The sequence below is a fragment of the Saccopteryx bilineata genome, chromosome 11 (genome assembly GCF_036850765.1).
Source record: "Saccopteryx bilineata isolate mSacBil1 chromosome 11, mSacBil1_pri_phased_curated, whole genome shotgun sequence".
NCBI lineage: Eukaryota > Metazoa > Chordata > Mammalia > Chiroptera > Emballonuridae > Saccopteryx > Saccopteryx bilineata.
The window spans coordinates 72711488-72735872 of record NC_089500.1 but is presented as its reverse complement, the minus strand read 5'-3'; the positions used below and the strand labels follow the sequence as shown (position 1 = coordinate 72735872).

Sequence of the window (24385 nt, the reverse complement as noted above, 5' to 3'; positions counted from 1 at the left end):
TTTGAGAGGCCACCGCTGGGGTTGTTCACACAGCAGTAATTAAAACGTGTCTGAAAAAAAATATATCGTCTCTAATGCCAGTTGAGGTGGAAAAGTGATATACAACCAGAGCGATTTTCAGATATCTGCTTTTTCCTGCCGAAATCGGCCTGCGCAGACTTAGAGTCCGCCGTCCGCCCACGCCATCACTAGTTCAGCTACGTCCTGTGGTGTGGCAGCTGCTTTGCTGAATAAACTCTCTGACATTCGGGATATATATGGCCAGAGTCACGGAATTCGAGTGGCCGAGGAAGGAACTGAAAGGTTTTCCTCCGTGTCGTCCCCTGCCTCCCCACGAAGGCACCTTGGGAGCATCACTGAGTCATCGGGCCACCCACTAGGCAGCGTGTTTTGAGTGTTCAGCGTGTGCCAGCTGATGTTCTGAGCTCTGTGGTGACAGCTGTGAACAAGACAGACCCGGTCCGCACTCGTGTATTTCCAGTTAGAGCATGGGCAAGGTTTTGTTTTTGGGTGCTATGAGTTCTATGAGACAAATTAAACAGGCTCAGGAAATGGGGAGGGGGGGCTAGGGTGTTCGGGTCCGGCGTTGTCACTTTAGATAGAGCGGTGAACTCAAAACAAAGTGAGGAAGCAAGTCATAGGGACGTTTGGGGGAGGAGTATTCCAGACAGAGGTAACAGCAAGTGCAAAGGCCCTGGGGAAGTGCTGGGCCTGTTGGCAGGGCAACGTGGAGGCGCTGAGCTCCCAGGAAGCCAAAGGGCCAGATCCATGGGGAACGCATGAGCTCAAACTCTGTTCATCTGAGTGAAAAAGGGAGCCATGGGGATTATGAGCAGAGGGATGTCATGACTGTTCTAAGTTTTGAAAGAGTTACTCTAACTGCTGAGTGGAGAAGAGACTTTCATAAAGATGGAAACCAGGAGAGCAGTTTGGGGACACTAGCAATAACCCAGGTGTGTGTGTTTGGGGAGGGGGTGGAGGCGCGGTGATGGTGGCTGTTACTAAGGATGAGATGGTGAGAGGTGGTGAGATTTAAAATATATTTTCAAAGCACAGCTGGCGGATCTGCTGATGGTTCGGTTGCCAGGGATGAGAAAATGAGAGGATGTCAAGAACAAATCCGGGAATTCTGAGCTAAGCAAGGAACAGAGTAGTGTTTGACTGAGCGAGGCTGGGCCCCCTGGGCAAGGAGCAGGTCCGGGAAGGCAACATAGAAACGCAGTTTTGAGCTTGTTGAAGTTGGGATATCTCTACCCTGTGCCTAAGTGGGGGTATGAAGGAGGCAACTGAGTTTATCAGTCTGGATGAAGTTTCACTTGCTCGCTGGGAATAAGTATTTTGGGAAGGGGAGCATATAATGGTTCATACAGTCATGAGGCTGGCTTACAAAGGGTAGGATCCTCGTAAAAACTCTGGCTCCGGGGAGAGCCGAGCGAGCAGCGGTCCAAGCACTGAGCCCTGAGCCATTTGAGGAGACGGGACAAAAGGGAGGGGAAACGGTGGTGGGTGGGGAAGCAGAACGGAGAGAGAGTTGCGGCCAGAGCCCCCTGCTGGCGAGGGGTTGCCAGAGAGCTCTGAGGGCTCCGCTGAAATTGACGGTCATGAACTTAAGAGTGAGACTTGTTTCCAAACGGTGGGAGGCGCAGCCAAGGTTCTATTGGAGCAAAGATGGCCCGGGCGCTGGGGATGGCTCCTTGGCCTCTGCCCCAGGCGCTGGAGTGGCTCTGGTCATGGCAGAGCGATGCCCCGGAGGGGCAGAGCATCGCCCCTGGTGGGCGTGCCGGGTGGATCCCAGTCGGGCACATGCGGGAGTCTGTCTGACTATCTCTCCCCGTTTCCACCTTCAGAAAAATACAAAAAAAAAAAAAAAAAACGGTGGGAGGGAAACTTCAGCCACACTCAGCTGCCAGGGTGTGTGGGCATGGGGAAGTGGTCAGTGGGAATTAACCAGGACTAGGTTTGCCCAGGAGACGGGGGCCAGGGCGTAGGGGACAAGGGAGATGAGAATAGCTAAAAGGAAGTGATTGCAGGGATGGACCGTGCACTCTGTTCTTGCAAACAGGGAAGGGAAGAAATGGTAGCTCGGAGAATTGGAGGCTCAAAGAGTTACTGAGCTATTACTCTTGTCCCTTGGGGTCTTAATACTGATAATGCCTCTTAAACTGTATTATTAATGATCATTAATGGATTCCGTGCCCGTTTTGGAAAGACTAGTTATACAGAACCACATACCATTCATTAAATTTAAAGACTAGAAAACAGGACCACATTTGACATAACTGCAGAGGGTCGTGGGCTGGATTTGAGTGTTGAACTTGGATATCGACAGATACATGTTTTTCTTGGATGAACTTAGGTGGAGCTCAGCTGTCATTCTAGCTGTTGGGCAGATCGTACAGTTCTTCCAACACCCACAAAGGAACCACATTATGAAACTTCTCCAGACGTCAAACTCTCCCTGACCTCAAGAGATTTAGCACTAAATCTGGTGTTAAGTGAGTTTTCCTAACACACTTCCAGTTCAATGAACTTGGATCACGCCGCATCTCCACGGGTTTCCTTAGCCCGTGCTATTTTGTTTTCCATCCGAGCACCTGTTTGTCTCACCCACTAAACTCGCTTCTAGACGACCAGGACTCCTGTGCGGTTCTGCAAAAGTCCTAGGATGAATCTGTGCCCATAAAAGATGCTTTTGAAAAAATGTTGGATCAGTTATATTGTTAGATTAGGCACAGTGAGGCCCAACCTGGGGAGGGGACTGTGAAGGGACCCTTCCAGAGAGGGGACCTCAAGGGTGGACTGTTAGTGCCCACCCCTCGGGGATTCCCGGCAGTTTGAAGAGGTCCTTGAAAAGCCATCAAATTTGAGACTTGTGTCTCCTCCCTGCTCCCACACCCGAGATGGCTCCAGGTCAAAAAGATCTTGCCTGTTTCAAACCCTCAGTCAGGGAAAGCTCTAGAGGCCTTCTGGGTTCCCCTAAGGAGTCAGAAAGGCCAGCTTAAGCACAGTGCAATTCAGCGAGATATAATGTATCAGGCCAAATGCTTGTTGTTTTCCAAGAGAACTTAACTTGGTGATCTGTAATTCTGTTATTGTTATTAATTTGGCATGCCTTAACTCCTAAAGTTTGTGCAAATTTTTTCTCACCCCTTCTCCCACGTTGGAGTGCCAAGGAGTCCTTCTACCTGTACCCTTCCCCCTCTGGGTCCTCCAGACCCTCACCCCCACCCAACCCACGCACAGTGACAACCAGACAGACAGCCTCCCATAGCGGAAGTGGCTTGCCTTCAGGAACCTCCCCTTCTCCTTGCCTCTGGGGGTCCCCAAGATGCTACCCCTATTCCTGGGGACCTTCCACTCTCCACCCTCTTCAGTGTCCTCCTCTGCTTCTATCCCAGTTCTATTTCATTCTGTCAGAACCTTGACCTCAGCTCTCTGCTGTCGTAACTGGCTCTTCCATAAATGAATCCATTATCATTCTGATGAGTAGCAGTATGTTAATAATAATAATAATAAAAAAGGCTAGTCCCCCTTCCTTATTCTTCCTTATTCATTTTTGATGACACTTACTCATTTTTACTCCGGTCATCAAATACAATGTTTCCAAAAGAGAAACTCAGCACTTGGTGAAGCGCCTGGCACATGGTAGACCAACCCAATGAAGTATTTATTGAATGAATGAATGAATGAATGAATGGTCTCAGACAGTGACTGTGTTGGGTTTCCTTGTGAGATAAATAAAAGCCGGACATTAGTAAGAGGAGTATTTTTAGATAAACAAGGTTGACAGTATCACGGTTAATCTTCCCCTTAAATGCCTAGCTAGGTCTACCTCCCGCCATATTCTGAGAAGACGATTTAGATTTTCCACCTAGTTACCCCTCGCCCCTTTTTTCCAGTTTGATTTGACAATGACTGCTACCATTCGAGGCTTTGTCTTCATCACTTCTTTTAAAAAAGATTGAATCAGGCCAATGGCTCCTTGCTTTGGTTGAGATGCAAGAGAAAGAAATATCCGGCCCCTCCCCCCCCCATCCTCATCCTCTCCTCCATCTCTGTGTCATTGTCACCCTCCCCTTCAGAGGCACCTCCAACATTTTGAGGAGACAAAGGAAAAGGGAATCTGGGATGTGTTAGCTGCCTGGTCTTTCTTTCACAGCAGATTTAGCTTGAAACTCGGAAGAAAGAGAAACCTTAAGAGCCCCTTTTTTATGCAAATAACCCCCCTGCTTTTTACACTTTCTCTCACACTTAAAGAAACATGCAGATTGGGCCTGGTGAAAGGCTCTCAGAGGCAATTGGGGGGGGGGACCCACGAAATAGAGAAAGTGTAGGTGTCTAGATCCCTGTTAAATAGGCCATTATTTCTGTGGAGCCCTGACCGAGTTACTCTCTGGGCATAAGTGACAGCGAGACTCTAAACCAGGAGGCCACGGGTGAGGACAACCAGGTCTCTGATGCTCGCAGGCTTCGCAGCCTCCCGTGTAAGACTGCAGATGGGGAGGGGAATGGGGAAAGCGATACAAAAACAGCCAAGTTCTCAGGGTGCAAAAATCAGACGTTTGCACCAGCGGAAACCAAGCCTTCCCCAAATATTAAAAGGTGTGCACCTGCGAATGCTTCTGTTCATCTTGTCTGCCAAGAATTAATGACCTCCAGTCCTGTTCTGAATGTCCAACCTTTCTCTCCTGCTTGAAACAGATGCTACTTCCATGCCAGCCGCCAAACCACCTGTTGTCGCCATGTGTCATGTCGAGTCGCGTCGATGTAACGCCACCCCGCCATCTTCTCTCCACCCCTCATTTTACCCCAGCATGTAGTGTGCTATTACTCTGCTGCCGTATACACTCTGGTATACATCTCTGTTCTTCCTTGCAAGATTGTGAATGCTTCGGCCACTCCAATCGATGCAGTTATATCGATCTGCTAAACACAGTCATTTGCGTGAGCTGTAAACACAACACTAGAGGGCAGCACTGTGAGTTATGCAGGCTGGGCTACTTCAGAAATGCTTCTGCACAGCTGGACGATGAGAATGTGTGCATAGGTCAGTTCCATTATACTTTCAGCTATTCTTCTGTGCCTTTCGAGCGATTGGGGGAGCTGCGTAAGGTGGAGAGGGTGATGTGCACCATGGCTGAGCCAGGACGAACTTTCTCAACGGAGAAAACGTCCTTGTGGCGGACTTAAAATTCACTTGTGCTGGTTTGAAATCATAGATGGGGGGAGGGGTATATATTTTCAATCCTCATGTTACTGTTGCTTTAAAGATAATGAGGTGGAAAATGTTTAGCAGATTTTTTTTCTTTTTATTTTTTTTGCATGAATTCTTAAAACGTGGTAATGTCAACCTAATCTTAAAATCAAGCTATGCATTCAACATTTAAAATGGAAACTCATTTAATTATAGATCTGAGAAATGAGGGTACAAACTCGTGCACATAATTGGTAATCAACAAATATTGATCGATTTAAAATATTGCCATTTGCAATTAAAGCCACTAGCAATTGGTCATGTAGAATTCTGCCTGACTTTTCCAAACATAGTAAAGAAATTCCATTTATTGAATTTTTCTACAGTCCCCAAAAGGAGAAGCAATTTCTCAAAATTATTCTCGATGATTAATTCTTTTAGCTGCGTGAGCCCTGGAACACGGGGTCCACAGAGTTGGGTCCTGGAGCACACCCCCATCCACCATGACTACTGATCATGTCACCTGGAGAGAATCAGGTGGCCTTCTCATCCAAAAATCCTCCTCCTACCTTGTGCATAGTGGGACCTGTCTTTAAGAAAGGGAACTGATAATAAATTTAAAAAGTAAGAAACAATAAATGGAATTTCATTTCGTAATTACTTGGAAAAAACGCATATATTCAAAATGGTGAAGGCAATATATCTGTTACCACACCATCTAGGTTAACTATATAGGCAACCAATTTTAAAGATAGAATTTCTCACACGGAGACTAATTTAAACAGAATACAGGAGCTAAACAATGGCAGATGATCTTTTCATCAACAAAGGAATCCAATCAATCTGCAATTCTGGAATTATTATTCTTTGATTGAAGTATCAAAGTCATAGGTATTGCTAAGTGGCTCATTAAATAGCTGAATGAGGTGTGTGAATTCAGTTGGGCCAAGTTTACATACTACTGTGCATGTCTACAGTATGTCCTATTTTTCAAAGCCTTCCTTACTTATTATTTATGAATTAGTGAAGAAATCACTGGACTTAGAGGCCGGAGAACTGGGTTCAAGTCCCAGCATGCTATTTACTAGCTGTGTGCCTTCGGTAAGTCATTGGAGAACGTCTGGTCACACTGGGATCATATGGGGTGCACAGATAACCCTCGATGAACTGTGGACTGACTAGTGAATGCTTTTTTCCCTTGACCCTCATTAACAAAACCATGCGGTGAGGGGGTAAGTGTTCCACTGATAAATTCCCCTACTTTCTGGTTGAGAAAAGGAAGGCGAATTCACCCAAACCATGCAGTGTTAGCAAAGACTTTCACTTACGGAACGCTCTTTGAATGACAACCACAATCCCACTATGAGCTTGTGAGCAGGAGTTCAGTTGCCTTTTCTAACACTTAGGTTACAAACGATTTGAGGATATGGATAAAAACCAAAAAGACACATAGCTGTCTGAATTTTGAATGCAGCTTACCTTTCACTGAATGTCATTTGTAAAAATATATAAATGTCATACTATAAATATGGAAAACAAGAGAAAAGGCAAAATAAATCAGAACATGGGAATAAAACCTTGTTTTTTCCCAAGGTTTTCCCTTGTTTTTTCATTGTTACAACTTACGTAAGGTTACAATGGTTTACAATTTAATTTCACATTACTTGAAATCTAGCTAAGAAAAGGGCCTACAGAGAAAAGATTTTGACTCCATAGAATTTCTCATACCAGGGAACTTCACCAAACCCCACCATGTTTTACTCTGAGTGGTCTACCCTGACGAAGTTGGGCCTTTTTCCAGTTCTAAAGCAACCTGTGAATGACAACCTCCCCACTTCTATTTGATTGTAAGAGGCATAGGTCTGTCTGCTGTAAACCCACGTTGGATTAGCCACCGACGAGAAGACAGCCCATTCAGAGTTCATCTTTGAAATCACTTGAACTATAGATGAAATGTGGAAAGCTTAGTATACATTTTTGCATGTATTTCTACTTTTTTTTTAAAAAAAATCAAGAGCAGTTGTTTCTTCCATTTCTAGAAGGTTTATTAAAATTATAAACCTTTGGGGAATTTTAAAAACTATAAATCTTTGGGAAGCATTTATTTTATACTCTTTCAACCGAGTAAAGGAATTGATAAGCACAAAGATGAGTGTGTTTAGGTACCCTTAAAATAAGCTACAAGATGCCCCCCCATACCAAAATTCCTTTAATTGTTGCCCTTTTCCTAAGGGGTAAAACTGTCAGAAGATGAACTGAAAATTTTGGCTTACTGGAATACGCGATGGTCTGTCTTTTCTCCTTGGTCTATAGACATACAATGAATCAGTAACAATAAGATTTCAGTCCTCCCACTTGACAGGCCAGGAGCAGAGAAGTCGGGCCAGCTGTGTACAGCTGAAGCTGGAGTTTGCTCTCAAGGGCCAAGGGAAGAAAGCCTGTGGCTCCATTGCCAAGGTTTGCCCTGGGGGCAGCACCAACCCACTCCCTATCCCCCACATTGAAGCTCCCAGAGGGCTTAAGGCAGGAGGAAGCTGAGAATGACATTTGAGAGGAAACACCCCAAGTAACAGAGTTCATTCTTATATCATTTTGTATGGAAAGCCCTAATGAAAATGAGTTGGGTAAATTTTCACAGGATTAAGCAGTCATCTCAAAAAAATATAAATGTCATCTTACTCTTCTCTAATTTTTTTTAAGGCACTTTCCCAATTCTTGAACAATTGGCAATAAGATCCACTGGGGGACACCCATATCTTTGACTGAATGTCGATTCTGTTGAAATAAGTCTTAACCAACTTGCATCATTTTATATTATGGCAAATATAAAATGCAGGCTGTTCCACGTTGCCACAGTGATTGCTGCTTTGTGATTACTGGTGGATTTACTCATTTCCATACAAATCCCAGGCCTAGCCATGTCTCCAAAGATGCATGTAATTACCCTGTATGACGCAGCAATTACATGACGATGACATCCTCGCACGCTTCTGTTTTATGTAAACATGAGCATTAAGCAGGAAAATAGTGGGTTACTGGCTTGTGACCCTGAGTAATTGCTGCTAATTATCCCTGGTGACAACCTTGGCATCAGAGGGAAACCCAGGCTCAGTGGTTGCTACGAAACATCCCTTAGATAATAATGTATTGGTTCTTACTTCCTTGGCACCCAAGATTGGATCACCAGCCGTACCTTCTACAGAGCAAAACAAACACAGGACACTTTTAGCCTATGCTGATTGCAGTCTGACTTTGCAATCAAACCTCCAAAAGTATTTCATGCTGTTTTTAGTCTAGCAGTTCTGCATACTCTTCCTAGTTCCACAAAATAAAATATAATTCTCCAAGTCTATCCTCACCTCCCCAACACCTACCATGGACCATAGCCCCGCCCCATAAGTAATATTTTCTTAAAAACTAAATTATTTGTATGTAAGGTAGAGTGTAGCCCATACCACTTCCTGTCACTTGTTTTTGTGACTGGTTGAGTAATATTATGCTTGCCACCTTTTCCTATGACAACTTCTGGGATGTACCATGGTATAGATGTTTTACACTAAAGAAAAAACAACTTTGTTGACATTTCTCTGCATCTAAAACCTGATATTAATCAATCTTTTATGGGCTAATTGACTAGGGTAGTATGTGATTTCATCTTGGCCAGAGAAAATTCTACTACCTGGCTTACAAAATAATGGTGATTTATTGTCAACTTAGACAGTTTAAATAGTAAAAAAAAATATTACAGTTTTGGGGTAAGTACATACTTATCATATACATATGTACAGAAAAACATTGGAAAGCCAAAACAAAATTAGTATTTAAAAAAAAATTTAAACCCCCATACACGTACATTAAAATGGAAAAATGCCAATTTAAAATAAAACTCTCGTCATGAAGGACAAACCAAGCCAGTGAAGGAGAGAGCATTTTAGAGTTAATTTAGTTTTATTTCTACCTAATTATGTCACTATTAGTCTTAGAAATGTATCAAAAGAATGCTGAATTTAAAAAAAAAAAGACTTAATCAACATGAAATAAATCACAACTCTAAGGTACTCCACATTCTTTGAAGAAATCACCTAATTAGCTCCCATGACGAAAAACAGAGGCAAACCTCTGGACCTCTCCGTAATGTTAAACCTTGAATCTCCATTGCTAATAGATGTTAAATTTGCTGATATTAAACTGAAATTCTCAGGGCTTTCCCTGGTTAGTTGTTTGGTTGTTTTGCTAGGTATGATTTTGTTTTGTTTTGTTTTGTTTTGTTTAACAAGAAAGCCTCTTCATGGGGCCATTTATAAATAAGAGAAGCCAGAGACAGAGGCGTGAGCCCCTCCCTCAGCGTCTACAGTGGGGTGAGCAGCAAGGAAACCGTGTCCCTCCCACTCCACGCGCTGCAAAAACCTACGCAGTTCCTTCCGGTTCAGCCTTTAAGCCAAACAGCGCTTAGGAAGTAAAAATATCCCATATAAGAATGTGTGCGGAATGGAGAAAATCTCCAGTTTCCTTTTTATATCATTACGTGGTCCTGCCAGTAGACATTCTAATGAAAAAGTATGTCTCCAACGATGCCCGTGTTGGAAGTGACCTTGGGATTACAGGATTTATGTTTCCTGCCCGATGTTCTTCTACCTAAGCCGCAGCCAGGCGGCACTAGCACGCCCGGGAGATGCAACCTCCAACGGGTGCTGCCCCGAACCCTCAAGCCAACCCTGCCTGGATGAACAGAGCACTTTCAAATTGCACTGTCAAAATGTTCAGCCGTTCTCAGGGACGGCGCGTGTAACAGATCGGCCCATTTGAATAATTTAAAGCAGATTTTACCCCGGTGGCATATCGATTTATCCTTGATATACAAACTTCTCCCGGTATTCATGAGACCATCTAAAACCTCCCTGACAAACGGAGTCTCCATCACGATCTGTTAGCAGCGGAGAGCGCACTGTCTTATTCCCTAACAAGGTTTCGGTTGATTTCCTCCCGTGTCATAAAAATACAAAAACAAAAACAAAAAACGGTATCACGGAAGGCCTAGCGAGTAAATAAATGGGCCTGCGATAGCCGGTACCTGCCGAAGCATTTCATTAGCGGGCCGCCTTCCCTAAGTAAGTGATGCGCGCTGGTTGCTGAGCAACAGCGTGAGTGTTGAATAACCTGCTGGCCGCGGGGACTTGCCTCCAGCCTGTGTCTTGTCTCTACAGAGTGTTATTGTAACCCTTTGGGCTCCGTCCATGACCGTTGTAATGGCTCGGGATTTTGTGAGTGTAAGACGGGGACGACAGGGCCTAAGTGTGATGAGTGTCTGCCGGGAAATTCCTGGCACGCCGGCTGCCGACGTAAGTAACCTAAGAAACCGTGGGAGCCGCCAGCACCCCCCACGCGCCCTCTGCCCGCGTGTGCGCCCGCGCAGCATGGCTCAGCCCGCTTGTCCAGGCCGCGGGTGCAGCGGCTCAGAGCAGAAAAAGACCCAACCACTTGCTCCCGAGCTTGAAAAGCTACTCAAAGCATTTCCCCACTATCTATCTATCTATATATAGATATATAGTTAAGGTTGTCACTGATGATGACGGAGAGAAGAATTCCAAGAATGTCTTTGGCTTCCCATCCGAATGCCATTTCCCAATGAGTTCTGGAAGTCACTACTTGCCTTTGTTTAAAATCAAGATATTTTTCAAAGCCTGCTTTGGAAAATATTGGAGATTTTTATTTTTCTCTGGGATTTCTTTTCCCGCTTTCTTTTCTTGCTTCCTCTTCATCTTAACGCATCATAGTCAGGAATGAAAGCATGTTTATGACCTGTCATAGTCACTGAGTAGACTTTTCTTTCTTAGGTTTCATTTAGAAGCAGTAAGTGTCCATATTTGGCCTTAAAAAATAAAATAAAAGCTACGGCATGCCCTGGCCTGTGGACAGGAGACAGAGCAATCTATCAGCAGCCCAGTGGGCTTCTTGGAAGCCCAACTTCATCCCCTCTGATAGCTGGCGCAACTTATATTGAAATATTGTATGCAGATCTGTGTACCCGGCCAGACCATAAATTCAGTGGCACAATAGGGACCCAGCTTGTAAGCCCTCACCGCAAAGTGAAGGCTGATGTGTATGTGGTTAATATATGTCTTGAACTCGAAGGTACCCTGGGAATCTAGAGTTCATAAATTAAATGATATCTACATAACTTATCACTACACTTGCTATCATACCCATCACTGCATCTTAGCCAAAAAAAAAAAAAAAAAAAACCCAAAAACCTAAAGGTAATAAATCTAAGGGATATTTAAATGCCAGGGAAAAATAAATGGCAAAAGTCAATATTGATTTTAAGCCGCTGAGGTTAGGCACCATCCAGCAAGCCGTAGATGGATGTCATGGAATTCGGTCCAGCCACATTTCTCTGAGGATTATCAGACCTTATTAAAAGCTTGTCAGGGCAGGTTGGCATGTCAGTGAATTCAGGGAACATAAATTTAAAAATCTGAGGAGAAGCTTCTGTCACTTATAGCCTTTCCTGCTTTTTAATTCTGCACTAACTTTGCATTCTGTCTCTACCCAGTTGGCTTACTCATATGAAAGAGCCACCAGGCAGATTCTCCAGAGCAGCCATAGTCCAGTAGAAAGTCGTGCAAACCAGATAGGTAACCTTAAATGTTTTGTTATCCACATTGGAAAAGAAAAGATAAATAGGAATTGATTATAACTAGTTGTTATACCCAAAATATCTAAAAATATTATCATTTCCACATATAATTAACATTAAAATGACCAAGGACATGTCTTACACTTTTTCCCTATAGCCTTTGCAGTCAGATGTGTGTTTTGTACTCAAACACAATGTCTCAATTAGAACGAGCCGCCATACTGCAAGGCTTCGTGGTCACATATGTCTATCGTATTGGACAGCACAGCTCTAGAGGTTTCTTTGCTTCCTTTTCACTTGAAAAAAAATGTCAGCAGGCCGGAATGGTGTAAAGCCCATTTCTACCCGAGTTACACAGGGTACTTGGCCCCTTTCTGTGGGATATATGGTTATCTATAAGCCACACGTCTACAGAATGTAAGACAAAGTGAAACGTGCTGCCGTACTCATGTCATGGGCGCCAATGAGTTGTGGTGACAGGATGAGAAGTTGGCACTGAGCTGGCCAAGGTCAGGATGCATTCTGGGAGCTGGAGGGTGAGTGTCTCTAGCATGGCAGCGAAAGACAGTTGTTGTCAGAGTCATCAGGCAGCACGCCTGAATGTAAGCGCTGGATAAGGTCATGGTTTAAAAGTCCTACGTGCCGTGGGTTTCCAGAAAGCACCTTGGGGGCTCTGGATGGGTTGGTGGATCCCAGGGGCCGGCCATGTGAGGAGCCAGGACACAGACAACAGCCATCAGTCCTGGGGCAAATGGATGTAGAGGCCAAGAGAAGGCCAGCAGTCAGGAGGAGAGAAGAAACGAACAGAGGAGGGTCCAAAGACAGCTTAAAGACTCGAGGCATAAGGCCTGACCAGGCGGGGGCACAATGGATAGAGTGTCGAACTGGGATGCAGAGAACCCAGGTTCGAAACCCCAAGGTCACCTGTTTGAGCACGAGCTCATCTGGTTTGAGCAAGGTTCACCAGCTTGAGCCCAAGGGCACTGGCTTGAGCAAGGGGTCACTCGGTCTGCTGTAGCCCCCCCCCCCCCCGTCAAGGCACATATGAGAAAGCAATCAATGAACAACTAAGGTGCCGCAACGGAGAACTGATGCTTCTCATCTCCCTTCCTGTCTGTCCTTTTCTGTCCCTCTGTCTCTGTCATTAAAAAAAAAGAGAGACTTGAAGCATAAGGTATAAGGTAACTTTGTAAAGAAGACATGCTTCTCGACAACCAAGTCACATGTTACCCTCCTGATGCAGCAGGACCTCAGGAACGGGAAGGACATCGGGCAGGTACATAAGCTGATCCAGCCTTAGGGAAGACGCATCCCAGAAAGGGGCTGACCCAGCCTCTCTGTATTGATTACTGGAGTGTTATACAATGATGTAATGGCACCAAACTTTCCCTTCTGGAATTGGGAGACTGGAGTTAAGCATGGCCAACCACGTGAGGGCCGTGTGATGCACATGGTCCTCTGGGCATCAGCTGCAGCACCTCATACACCTGGCCTGTGGGTCACTGCTTCATCCTCCTGAGCATTGCTGGGGTCCCTGCTGTGGATCAGGTGCTGAGCTATGAGGAGAGGCTGCAGGGGTGAGGAGAGAGCTGTGTGGGCATGAAGTGTGCCCTCTGGCATGTGAGGCTGCCACCCTGCCCAGCCAGGTAGATAGAAGATGAGCAGAAGGAAGGAAGGGCTGTGTCCTGAGTGAGGCACAGATGGGAAGGAGGGGTTCCCAGAGAGGTTCAGTTCTATTCGGTTCGGTTGAGTACTGAAGGGTTAGTAGGGCAGAGCTTCCCAGGATGCAGCTTCCTGGGCACAGGTGCGTGAGCTACCACACTATGTTCTTCCAGAAATATCCTATAACTTAGATATGACTGGAGGCCAAAGGGGGGGTATGTGCGTGTGCAGGGAGGGTGGACAAGATGTGGAAAAGCACCCAGAGGACAGATCGTGCGGTTCCTTGAATGTCACGCTAAGGAGTGTCAGCTCATTAGGTAGGTAGGAGACGGGAACCGTCAGCGGAGGGGACACAGAATCCATCCTGCAGCTTTAAGCGGAAGAATGAACAGATCAGGTTCATTTTAGGATTCTTCTGGCTGCTCTGTCGAGGAAGGGCTGGAACAGGGTGAGCGTGGACTTGCTCTATACATTTAACATCTTTCAAATGCGTCTTTGAACATACAATAAATAGTTTTATCTCACTCTGGAATCTTCTTTTCTTCCCTCAGACCCGCCCACACGGGGCTGACACTCGGTGTTAAAATACAGAAGCTCTTCTGTCGGTTGGTAAATGGCTGCTTCAGGAAGATCGTAGGGCACCGCCAGCACTAGTGTTAGAACAGGTGTCCATTCTAATCAGCTGGTGATTATCGGTTGATAAGTACTTTTGTGTCACTTGTATGTCTGCACACACATGAATACACTCAAAGATGCCCCTCAAGTCGACCTCTCTCTCTCTCTCTCTCCCTCCCTCCATCCATCCATCCCTCCTTCCTCTGCCCTTCTACCCCCATGTATACTTCTGCTTGTCCTGAGTTAAACTCATCCTTGCATTAGCCACATTGTCACTGGCAGTGATATTAACCTGACAAGAGATCAATGCCCAGAGGAGAGACTGGCAGGGAGGGCCCACAGTAGCCCTGGTAGCAATGAGCAGATATTAAGGTGGGCCGGACCAGGTGGGGGCTGTAGTAGGTAGGCATCAGGACAGAATCTAAGGGAACCAGACACAGAGATCTGGCCCCCTAGAGGAGCCACGTGAAACTGCAGCCGCAAGGACTTGATCTTGCCGGTTACTGACACCATTGCTTATATATCCTGTGCGTAGAACCAAGTGAGTGCATACTTAGGCTTTGGAGTCATTTAGACCTGGCTTTGAATCTCTTCTTCACCCCTCACTACCTGCAGGACAGAGGGGAAATTACTTGGACTCTCTAAGCATAGTTTTCATCAAAAAACGGGGGTAACACTAGGACCTGACACATATGACCCCTGAATTGAGGCTACAAGGGAAATAATGCGGACGTCATGGTACACAGTAATCACTCGATGATTTTTAGTTAGATCCAAGCACACGTCGGTACGTGTCAAGGCAGTAGGCGAGGCTTCGTGTTTGAAATGTATTATCCGCCATGGCAGTGCGGAACACGCAGCAGGACTGGCTACTGTTTGAAGTATCAGACAGTTGACGTAAAAGGGAAAGCTCTTGTTTAGAAACAAGGTTAATAGCAGTGCCTGAGACACAGCTGCCCCCAGAGCAAACGTGCGGCCTCTGTGGGGAGTGGAGAAGTCCAGGTTCATCAGTGAACCGTCTGCCTGAGGGGCCCCTGACCACGTGCTCCGTCAGCGTGAGCTGGTCTTGCTGACATAAACGGCAGGACGCTTGAAACCATCAGAATGCACTGTCTTCAGACAGCACGGAACACGCAGTCCAGGAGAGAGGGCCAACATAAAAAGACTTCGAGGAGCTCAGGCCGCATCAGAATTGGTGTTGAGTTTACTGATAGAAGAACAAGACCCGGAGAGACAAAGATACTTTTACTTTTTTGTTGTTTTTTTTCTTTTTATTTATACATTTTAGAGAAGAGAGAGAGAATTGGGAATTGGGAGACTGGAGTTAAGCATGGCCGACCACGTGAGGGCCGTGTGATGCACATGGTCCTCTGGGCCTCAGCTGCAGCACCTCATACACCTGGCCTGTGGGTCACTGCTTCATCCTCCTGAGCATTGCTGGGGTCCCTGCTGTGGATCAGGTGCTGAGCTATGAGGAGAGGCTGCAGGGGTGAACGAATGGGGGGGAGGGGGGAGCAGGAAGCATCAACTCCCATATGTGCCTTGACCAGACAAGTGCAGGGTTTCGAACTGGCGACTTCAGCGTTCCAGGTCTACGCTTTATCCACTGAGCCATCACAGGTCAGGCTGAGACAAAGATATTTTTAAATGCATCCCTTGGACATCAGAGAAGAGGCAAGAGCCACATCCAGAGAAGAAAACTGAACCTTCTAAACAGGAAGCCACATTCCATGCTTCACATGATATATTACTGGGTTACCATGTATTGGGAAGCAATGAAACATTTGTCACCCACACAGAAGAGACCGGATGTGGGGGAGATTTGTTTGGAGAATGCAATGGCAACAGCCACGCACAGAACCGATGCGGCTGAGGAGATGCATGCTGTTCCTGGATATGGAGAAGACACATTGGGACACCATGCAGTGTTTACTCAAGCCACCAGCTGTCCCCCATTGGTCCCTAATGTGTGTGAGTGCTAATGGCTTTCAGAAGAACTTATATGTAGTCTGAATAATTGGGTTAACGTCCAAAGATTTGGTGACATCATTAAACATTATTATTTGCAAGACGACAGAGCACATAGCCAATCAAGAGTGAGGCACGCATAGCCAGGGGAAGGCTGATACCTGTTGCTGGACCACATCATCTACAGCAGCGGTTCTCAACCTGTGGGTTGCGACCCAGGCGGGGGTCGCGACCCACAGGTTGAGAACTGCTGGTCTGCAGCGTCAGAACACAGGTTCTGGGAAGTGATTGATATACCTAACACCCCCAACAGGGAAATGTGTTTAGGAGGAGCCCCAATGGCCCAATCAAGCAGATTTTTATTACGTTTGGAGTAGAATATAGAGAAAATACCCTCATAAAATTATAAAACCAGGCCCTGGCTGGTTGGCTTAGTGGTAGAGCATTGGCCTGGCATTCAGGAGTCCTGGGTTAGATTCCTGGCCAGGGCACACAGGAGAAACGCCCATCTGCTTCTCCACCCCACCCCCCTCTCCTTCCTCTCTGTCTTTCTCTTCCCCTCCCACAGCCAGGGCTCCATTGGAGCAAAGTTTGCTGAGGATGGCTCTGTGGCCTCTGCCTCAGGTGCTAGAATGGCTCTGGTTGCAACAGAGCAATGCCCCAGATGGGCAGAGCATCGCCCCCCTGGTGGGCATGCCGGGTGGATCCTGGTCTGGTACATGCGGGAGTCTGTCTGACTGCCTCCCCATTTCCAGCTTCAGAAAAATGGGGAAAAAAATTGTAAAACCAGACACTGTGGAAAACCACAGAGCCTTAAGAACAAAAAGACAACAGTTATTCTCAGGCGAAGAATGAGAGAAAGTTTGGGGGACAAAACTTCATGGCTTAGATGTGTCCCTTCCCAGAGAATGCATGACAACTAAATCCACTTTCTACTGCTATTGTCGAAAATTACCATGAATCACCGCCAACTTGGTGGCTTAAAACAACTCTGATCTATTATCTCCCAGTTCCATAACTAGAAGCTCAGCTAGGGTCTCACTGGGCTAAGATCAAGGCCAGAGGGCTGTGTTCCCTTCTGGAGGTTCTAGAAGAGAATCTTGTTCCTTGCTTTTTTAAGCTTCTCAAGACCACCTGCATTCTTTTGCTTGCAGCCTCCTCCTCCTCCTCTTCCTTCAAAGCCAGGAGCTTTCACATCTCTATGCCTTTTTTCCATCGCCACATCTTTCTCTGACCACAGCAGGGAAGGGTCCCTATTGTTAAGGACCCATATGACCAGACCCCACACACACAGATAATCCAAGATAATCTCCCCATCTCAGGGTCCTTCTTTAATGTAATCATATCTGTGAAGTCCCTTTTGTCATATAAAGGAACAGATTCTAGAGATTAGGATGTAGATGTCTTTGGGGAGGGGGCATTTTATACTGCCTACCATGGTAATAATCAAGAATGTCAACTTTTAATGCCAGGAGTAAATATGCAAATTTCATGGAGATAGGATGTAACGTATGCTTGGAATAAAGACCTAAAAGGATATAAAACTTATTCAAAAGAAATAGGTAGGAGAATTAGACAAGAATGAAATATGTCAAGAAAGTGTAGACTTGGCTTGTGAATTAGAAGGTAGAAACGGTGAATGTATTTTTCAGTCAAGACCAAAGATGGAATATAAAAGGTGTTGTGAGAACATAGGGTAGACCACACAACCATTTAGAGCAGTGGTAGTCAACCTGGTCCCTACCGCCCATTAGGGGGCGGTCTAGCTTTCATGGTGGGCGGTAGCGGAGCCACCAAAGTATAAATAAAAAGATAGATTTAACTATAGTAAGTTGTTTTATAAAGACTTATTCTGCCAAACTTAGCAAAAATCCAACATAAAGTACTTGGTAAGTAATTATTATTATATGCTTTAACTTGCTGTAACTCTGCTTTATAAATTTTATAAAGTAAAGTGACTTCCCTACTTTATAAATCACCATGACTGTGGAACCAGTGGGCAGTTAGAAAATTTTACTACTAACAGAGATACAAAAATGGGCGGTAGGTATATAAAAAGGTTGACTACCCCTGATTTAGAGGATATAGGCATCGTCTAAACCCAAATTAGAAAATCCAAATGCTCTGTAATCTTCCAAAATGGGGAAATTTTCAGATATCAAGATATATTCTAAAAACTGTGTTCTAAATGTTGATTTGTGCGGGTGAGAATGTCTTCACCCAAAAGAGTAGAAAAGGCAGTCAGGAGCTATTAATACCGCTCTGGAGACGACAGTGTCCCATAAGAGACCAAATGTTATTAGAAACCTTTAAAGGGTATTGTGCCAAACCTCAAAAAAATTTCAAAACATTCTTGGAGGAAATAGGTAAGACCTTAGACCCACTTTGAAACACTCACACATATACACACGGATTTTTTAAAAAAATGAAAATACACATTTTCCTTAACCGACTCCCTAGAGAAAAAGGGAGCCTTCTAAAACAACCAGCAGGCTCTAGAGGGTTTCTAATGGGGTTTGGAGTAGTATTTACTTAGCCTTCTAATGGGGTTTTGAGGAATATTTACTTAGCCCCTGCTCTATCCCCAAACACTGTGATGTAGATTAAGGGCTAACGAATCAAAACTGGAGAAACGTAGAGTGGGACAGGGTTGTGTTAACAGTTGCTCAGGCGACAAAGCTGTGGAGATCTTAGCTCACAGTCAAGCTCAGTTCTACACAGTGGTGCATCGTGGGTGGCAAACCTCACAATTTCAGGCTGAACAGAGACCAGAGGACACGGCAGTCCCCCAGGCATGGGCCCTGGGCAGCCCATGTCCGGAGTCTAGTCCTTGGAAACAGTGAGGGAAGTGAGCCTGTCTTTGATGAGGGTTTTCCGTAAAAAGAGTTGAAGCAGGTTGGTAAAGCACATGATTTGACACGTTACAGATGTCAGCCGGTGTTTGGAGGGCTCTTCTGTAACAAGTGGACTTGTTGGCTCAGGAAGACAGAAGGTGGACCCATGGGTACACAGCGAGAGGCAGGTTTAGCTGAGCATTTTCCAACAATTATTCTCGCCAGCTGTCAGAGGAGACGCAAGCGGGGGGCTTGGATAGTGAGAAATCCCGAACTCTGCAAACATTCAGACAGACGCTGGACGGGCTCCTACGAGTGAGGCTTTCTGGAGAGTTTCTGCTTAAATAGGAAGTCGAGTAAAAAGACCTCTCGGGCCTCTCCCGACTTTCCAGCTCTGACCTTCAGAACACGAGGCAAAGGGAAGGCACGGGGAGAGAGATGCTCAGCTCGGTTTATTAAGAACCACAGCCGGGCCCACCGCACAGCCCTCAGCTGTCTTCCTAGTCTAATCACCGTCACCACCAGCCCTTCACATGTCCCACCAGCCAGTTCTCAGACTGCCCTCTGCCTTCCCAGAGTCCGACTGCGGACTTGTCTAACTCCTTTCCCTCTGGAGATGATTCCCATCCTGGCTCTCCTGCTCCGGCAGCTCAGGAGGCTTTCTCCTCTTTCCTGTCTACTTCTGTTTTCTTTTGTTTTGTATAAGGTTAACTTCTACACTAGACACCTTGTGATCATGAAGCTGATGCTTCCAGTTGCTTCTCTGAGACGATTTCACCTCCCGGACAGATCCCTTGGGCCAATGGCGTCTCGCTGCCATCTCCCGCTATTTGCTGCCGTTAGCTGAATAAAAGCACCCAGTTCGTGTTTCACCGGTTGGCCTCCCACGTTGAACCCGCTGACAGGCGGAGTGTCGCTTATCCAAGGATGTCCGCGACGCTTCGGAGGTTCCGCAATCCTAGGCGTCTCGTTCAGCTCATTAGGCGCTCACCTCTCTCTTCTCCCCTCCTCTCTCCTCCCTCTCTCTCTCTCTCTCTCTCTCTCTCTCTCTCTCTCTCTCCCTCTCCCTCTCTCTAAGTCGGAATCCTAGTTTTTCATTTCCTTGCTAGCAGCTTGAGCAATCCTCACCTCGCTTGCCGAGCCCGCATCCACAACAGAGATGGAAAAACAAACACGAGGGAGGGCGCCTGAGTTACTGTCTTTCCACTCCCCCGGGTGGGAACAAACACACTTTAAACAGACCCAGCAGGATCCTCCCAGAGGTGATTTAAGAAGGAAAATATTAGGAAGACAGGAGAGGGGAAGTGGTAATTTGTAGGCATTACAAATAGGCTGGGTAGTCCTGGGGGGGGGGAGGCTCATTTTGTCAGCTAGAAGAAGAGTGAACCCCAGGGGGTGTTCCCCGTCTGTGAAATTTCTCCTGATGGGCAGAAGGATGCCACACCGCTCTGTCATGCTAATAACTTTCCAGGTGCAGCTCCTGTGGTCCCTCCATCCTTAACACAACCTAAATTTGGGATTGATAGAAAAAAGCCCACCGGCTTCTAACACTTCAGGGACCCGCTGTCACTCTGAACCGGGGGGCGGGGCTAACACTAGGCGGCTGAAAGGGCTTTAACTCATCAGGTCGCTGAAGACCCTGCTGGCTGGCCGCCGCAAAGCAGAGGCGGATGGGGCAGCTGGGAAGGCGGGAGCCGTCTAGACTCCAGAACACGAGAACGCCCTGCGCAGTGGGGCCAGATCCTGATACATCGCACCCCGAGGCTCCCGGACACTAACGCTCTCAACGGCACATAGGCAGACTGTGGGCGCGAACCGCCACCCCAGCCGCCGCCTGCTCAGCCGCCCTGTGCCCTGCTCCGAGGGGGGCAACTCTCCTTACTGATTGGGCAATCCCTGCCCATTTTCCTGTTTGTTTGAAGAGAATACAGAGGAGGACAGATATGCTCAAATTCTTCTACCCCTGAGACCACAGGACTGTCCAAGTTTAACGTGGAAAGGCGAGTGGCGTGCCAAAACTCACGGGCAAGTACAGGCATAGTTTTAGCTACTGAAAGCCCAGGACCGGAGCGGCAGCACAGCCATGTCTGAGAGGAAGGTGATTAAGAGGCTGAGCAAATGCAACGAGTGAAGTGTCTTCCTTCCTTCAGATAGTACGTCCTGCAGAGTCCCCGGGGCGGAGTCCCTCCTCGAGCCACTCTTGACCTGCTAGTGAGTGTGCGTGTGTGTGAATGTGTGGGGGAGTGATGGTGTGGGTGTGTGAGTATGTGTGACTGAGAGAGAATCTCATAGTCTTCTAACTGCAAAGATAACGTCAAAGCATGAAAATCAGCCCAGCTGATCAAGGGCCAGCCCACTTGAAACTTGCAGGAGAAAAACGTTCATCACAACAGGAGTCTGGGATAGAGGTGCCACAGATACGCCAGGACGGGGGGAGGGGGGGGGGCTCCTGACAGCCACGTTCTAGTGACGCCAGGGGTCTTGTTTCTGGGTGTTACATCTGCCAACTATCCAAGGGATGCTGGCTCACCCACCTTGGTTCATCTCTGTGCCTCTCCTCCTGTGACATCCTCAATGGGGCTTGATGTCCTAAGGATCCCTATTGGTCTGAAATACTGTGACCCTGAAATCTCACAACTGGTCTGACCTGTTTGCAGATGGACCAGTTTCTGAGGAATAGCAAAGTTTATTTTAAAAACAATAAAAATAGTTATTTAGTGTGCATTTTCTATGTGTCAGGAATATAAATACATTACCTCATTTTGCAAGAGAGGAAAGAATACTTTCCTCAGCTTATAGAACGCAAAACTGAGACCTAATTTGGGTGATTTCCCCAACTCAAATAGGGGAGAAGTGCCGACCCAACTCTTAGTGAATATTTATTGTTCACTCAGTTTGCCGTGGCACTTTATAGGATTTTGTCACTTTCACTTTGCAGATGAAACAGGGGCTCTAGTGATTTATTTTAGGGGTCAGCAAACTCTGAAAGAGGACAGGTAGCTTCACGGGCCATGTGATCTCTGTCACAGGTGCTCGCCTCAGCTGCTGCACCCTGAAATCAGCCCTAGACGACACAGAAATGAACGAGGGTTGTCTGTGTTGCAGTAAAATTTTCATTTTACTTATGGACACTGAAATTTGAATGTCATTTAATTTTCACGTGCCATGAAATATCATTTTTCTTTTGATTTTATTTCAATCACTTAAAAATATAAAAAAGCCATGCCCTGGCCTGTTAGCTCGGTTGGTTAGAACATTGTCCCGGAGCATAGAGGTGGCTGGTTTGATCCCCAGTCAGGGCACATACAGGAACAGATCCATGTTTCTGTGTCTGTCTCTCTCTCTCTCTCTCCCTCCCTCTCTCTCTAAAATCAATACAATAAACATTAAAAAAAAAAACATTTAAAAAAATGTAAAAGAAAAAAAAGCCATTCTTCATTCCTAGGCTGTAGTCAACAGGAGGAAGGCTAGGTTTGGCCTGCAGATCATAGTGTGCTTTATTTCAAGCTCACACAGCAGTCAGAAATGAAGAGACGGGGGACCTTTCCAATGGAGTTGAGAGGGTCAGCAGCACGAGGCAGAACAGATTTCGTTTTTCATTGAAGTGTGTCCTCTGCCTCAACCTGGATCCCGCGGGGCATGGATCTAACTAAGTCCTGTCGGCCAGGCCCTAACTCACATTAAGGAAATTGTTGGGATTTCCAGAAACATCAAGGCTCTGACCGTATAATTTCCAGGACAAGATCATAGTCCGTGCCAACCGGTTAACGGCTCCGGAGCCAGCCAAGTCAATTCAGCATCAATTTCGTACAATCAGCAGCTAATGAAAGAGAAGTCAGGGCGGCCATAATGTAATCGGGGCTGCTCACGTCGGTGTGAGGAACAGCCCGCCTCAACCTGCAGGAACTGCCTGTCGCCTCGGGTACCAGCAGAAAGCTCTGCGCAGAGAGCATCGCAGCAATAACGTCAGGCCACCACACCAAGGGCACAGGAGGAAAATACATGCGGCTCCTCCTGAGAATTCATTCTTTTCCATCGCCTTTGACCTCAGAGGTAATTATCCTGAATAAAGTGCGTGCCTGTGCTTTAAACCCACACCTTTACCGGCCCAGTGCTCTTTTGAATATAACTGAGTCTGTTGAACCTAGGAAATTCTGGTCTGTGTGGCTCTGCCTATGGGAATAGAATAATGTCAGGACCCGACTCTGTGTTAAATGCTATCTGCTTTCTGGCCATCTTTGTCAAGTTCTCTATTTTTTTTTTTTTTTTTTTAAGTATAGTCAACCTTCAACTATCCATTACTGCAAGGTAGGGGGAGGAGACCTGTGTAAGTACACAGCGATTGATGGGAATGGGATAAAGTTGGAGTTCACCTAACATGGGCGTAGGCACAGAAACTCGGACCCACACACGGGTTGCCTGCTCTGCCTCCAACCTCGGTCCCCAACTCCCCAACTCATCACTGTAGTTAGCATTCAAGATCATGCAGACATGGCTGGGTAGTTTAGAACAGAAAGAATCGCTAAGATGTATTTTTAACACTGCTCTTTTCTGTAGCCTGCAGAAGTGTGGGATTAATACGCCGTGTTGTAGCTATTTCTTCTAAGCCACGACTCTTTTGAGGAAAATGGGCATATGTTTCAGAGACAGAACACTACACAATAATGAAGTAGTGATGTAATTAGCTTTAGGAATCACAGCTGGACTTCTTTTTAATTAGTATCATTGACCCTTCGGGCTTGGTGCTATGTTAATCTGTAGCCTTTATCATCCAAGTCGACCATATGGACAACTGTATTGTTCACATGGACTTTAAGTACAAAAGGACAAAGTTTGGGAGTTTGCCGAAGGGCCTGTTACCAGGATGACCTGGCAGTTTCTTCGTGATGTGATGACAGGTGACAGTTGCAGCGTTTTCAGTGGCTTTGCTGACCCAGCTTTCCCGAGTGTCCACTTGGAAGATATTTGGATGCATTAGAAGGCCTCTCCTGAGATACTGCACCCCTGTTCTTTCTAATTAAAATAAAAGTGAAAGCTGCTGATGTTGCATCCAGGATGCAAAAAACGACATACAGACGTGATGCATCAGTTCCATCTGATGAGATCAGGTCTTGAAAGGTCTGAGTCACAAAGAGCAAGGAGTCTGCACTTCACCTACGGACAGGCCCATCTCACCAAACACGATTGAATCACTCGTGTTCCGTATGCTGCTGCAGGTACACACGTGAGATGAGATCGCATCATCCTCTGGAGGGAAACGATGCCCTTGGTCTCACCGTGGGTTACTAGACTCGACTGAATCGAGGTGGTCAAAGCGCTTCCTAACGGAGTGCTGCTAGATCTTCTGAGTTCTGTGCCCAGCGATCCTGGCTGGCTGTGGGGTGCCCGACTCATCCACTTGTCCCTGCCATTCTCCGGTCACTCATTTACTTCTTCGTTAGTCACACTATCGTTTGTGGAAAAAAATACTTTCAA

General features: G+C 46.2%; 1 protein-coding gene across 4 annotated transcripts in view; it reads left to right on the top strand.

The window, feature by feature from the left end:
* Positions 1-24385, top strand: part of NTNG1 (netrin G1) — a 304121-nt gene that overhangs the window by 244075 nt on the left and 35661 nt on the right. Inside the window, exons 6-7 of one of the 4 annotated variants that reach the window (XM_066247206.1) lie at positions 4880-5047; positions 10399-10533. The exons of the other annotated variants lie outside the window; for them this stretch is intronic. Coding sequence (XP_066103303.1) covers positions 4880-5047; positions 10399-10533 — 303 coding nt within the window. The remainder of the gene's footprint in view (positions 1-4879; positions 5048-10398; positions 10534-24385) is intronic. 4 annotated transcript variants of the gene reach the window in all.